Raw genomic sequence first — 2,097 nt, 5'->3', positions numbered from 1 at the left:
GGAAAGAGAAAACTCAAGCTTCTGGACTCAGTGTGCCCTGTCAGGTCATATCATCCCTTTGAACTTTGATTTTTCCTTATCTATGAAATGGAGCTAAGAAAAAAAACCTCTCCGGGTTGTTGTACTAAAGAGATGAGGTTGTGAACTTGGGGTATGCAACCCAGTAGGAGAAGTCTGACAGAGGGTCTGGAGCATCAGGGGTGGGTGGGAGGTGCGGGCTGTACCTGGATCAAAGAAGATGATGGCTTTGAGGCAGGCATACTCATTGTCATCGATCTGCAGCTCCTGGAAAGGCAGCACCAGCTCATCCAGGATGCGCATGGACACCCGGCTCATCTCTGCCAGCTCCGGGCAATGCCGGGGGATGATGTAGTCATTACCTGGATGAGTTGGAAAGGAGATGGATGAGGAAGCTACCTTGGGTGTACCCTTACCCCTAGCTTTGAACAGGCCCTGTCCTTTGCAGTTGCAATGCAGTTGGTGCTCATGGGAGGAGTGCCCATTTTACAGATGAGAAAGTTAAGGCCCAGATTAAGGGAATGAGTTGCTTGAAATCATCGGACTGGGCCTGGGATCTGGCTTTGAGTGTGTTTGAACTTTAATTCCTTGGGTCCACATTTCTTTGCATCCAAGGGGACAGGGCTATTTCTGATCGGTCTCCCTTGCCCCAGCATGCTGCCATGGACATCGCCTATGCCCAGGTGGGTTCCACACTGGACATGCCCTCCCCAGAGCCCTGGCTGAGCAGGCCACCTCCTCACCTAGTAATAGAACGTCCTTGAACACCATAGAGCGCTTGGTGGCTCCGAGAAGCAGGTGCTCGCCGGCATGGGCTCTGAGCAGGGCCACCTGGAAGAGAGAAGGGACAGCATATGGTGCCTGCACACCTGTGAGGGCTGCTCCTAGCCAACTCATCGACACTGGGCAAGTCAGCTTCACGCTTCCCTCACCTTTACCTGCCTGAATTATAAAACAGGCATCAAAAAACAGCTGCCCTCTTCCCATAACTGATCAACTGGGGATCTGGAGGTCACCACCTCACCAAGGGTTTTTCTGGAAACCCAGGCTCCTAGGGCTGGGATCCCCTGAGGGCATGTAGACCAGAGGCTTTCCACCTTAAGCACACATCAAAATCACCTGGAAACTTGTTAAATCCAGGAGGGGAAAGAACACGTGCTAGGAGCAGGGCAACGAAACACTGACTTTGATCTTGAATTTCTGTGTCCTTGGGCAGGTTGCTGCTCCCCGCTGGGCCTGGTTTATGTGCCTGGTGAAACTGTGACAATAATCTGGGTGTATTTTTTTCATTAGAGGTGCAAAGGCTTTCATCAGACTCTAAAGAGGGTCTATCACCCCGAAAGTCCTAAAACTGTGGGTCCCCAATTCCTACTCATGGGCCAGCTATGAAAGATTATGAAGAGTGGTTTATAAGAATGCAGATTCTTAGGCCCTACTTCCAGAGATTCTGATTCTGGATGTATGGGGATGGGCCCAAGGACCTGTGTTAAACAAGCTCCCAAGTGCATTCTGATGTGCAGTTGTGTTTGGGAAATCACTGCTCAGATTTCCAGGCAGCTGCCCACTTGCCATTGCAGGATTCTAGGGTTCTGAGAGCGAGTTACAAGAATTTGGCGTGGCTGTTGGTTCCCACCTAAGGCAAAGGCATGAACACTGGTTCTTGGAAGTGGATGAGCTTGACAGACACCTTTCCTGCAGAGAAGACAAGTCTAAAGTTGGAGGTATGAGCCCAGCCAACTCACCGGAGAGCATTGCCTGCCCTTTCAGAACCATCTGCTTCAGAGCTAGCATGAGAATCAAAGATGGGCTGGAAAAATAGTATCAGGCTGGTAGCCTCAAGGGTCTTATCTGCAAGGTTGGGTTAGGGAGTCCAGAGGGTTTTAGCAGGCTAGATTATTAAGTAAAGTGCTTTTGTTCATGAATTCACTTGATTGTTCATTCTTTCAGTCATCACATGTTAAGTGCCTACTAAGTGACAAATGTGTTTTAGGCAATGGGGACACAATGGTGAAAGGAAAGGGAAGGGAAGGGAAGGGAAGGGAAGAAGGGGGGGGGGAAGGGAAGAGAAGCGAGGAAGGG

The 2,097-nt window shown here is 50.1% G+C and overlaps 1 protein-coding gene across 4 annotated transcripts in view; it reads right to left on the bottom strand.

Annotated features, from left to right (window-relative positions):
* The window catches only part of HNF4A (hepatocyte nuclear factor 4 alpha), a 26,782-nt gene that overhangs the window by 9,848 nt on the left and 14,837 nt on the right, over positions 1-2,097 (bottom strand). For all 4 annotated transcript variants that reach the window (XM_006763770.1, XM_006763768.1, XM_006763769.1 and 1 more), the window contains exons 6-7: positions 762-849; positions 225-380 (exon numbers count right to left, since the gene is read on the bottom strand). In XM_006763770.1, coding sequence (XP_006763833.1) covers positions 225-380; positions 762-849 — 244 coding nt within the window. The remainder of the gene's footprint in view (positions 1-224; positions 381-761; positions 850-2,097) is intronic.

The sequence above is a fragment of the Myotis davidii genome, unplaced genomic scaffold, assembly GCF_000327345.1.
Source record: "Myotis davidii unplaced genomic scaffold, ASM32734v1 scaffold199, whole genome shotgun sequence".
Classification (NCBI taxonomy): domain Eukaryota; kingdom Metazoa; phylum Chordata; class Mammalia; order Chiroptera; family Vespertilionidae; genus Myotis; species Myotis davidii.
This window is presented reverse-complemented; position numbering and strand designations above follow the sequence as displayed.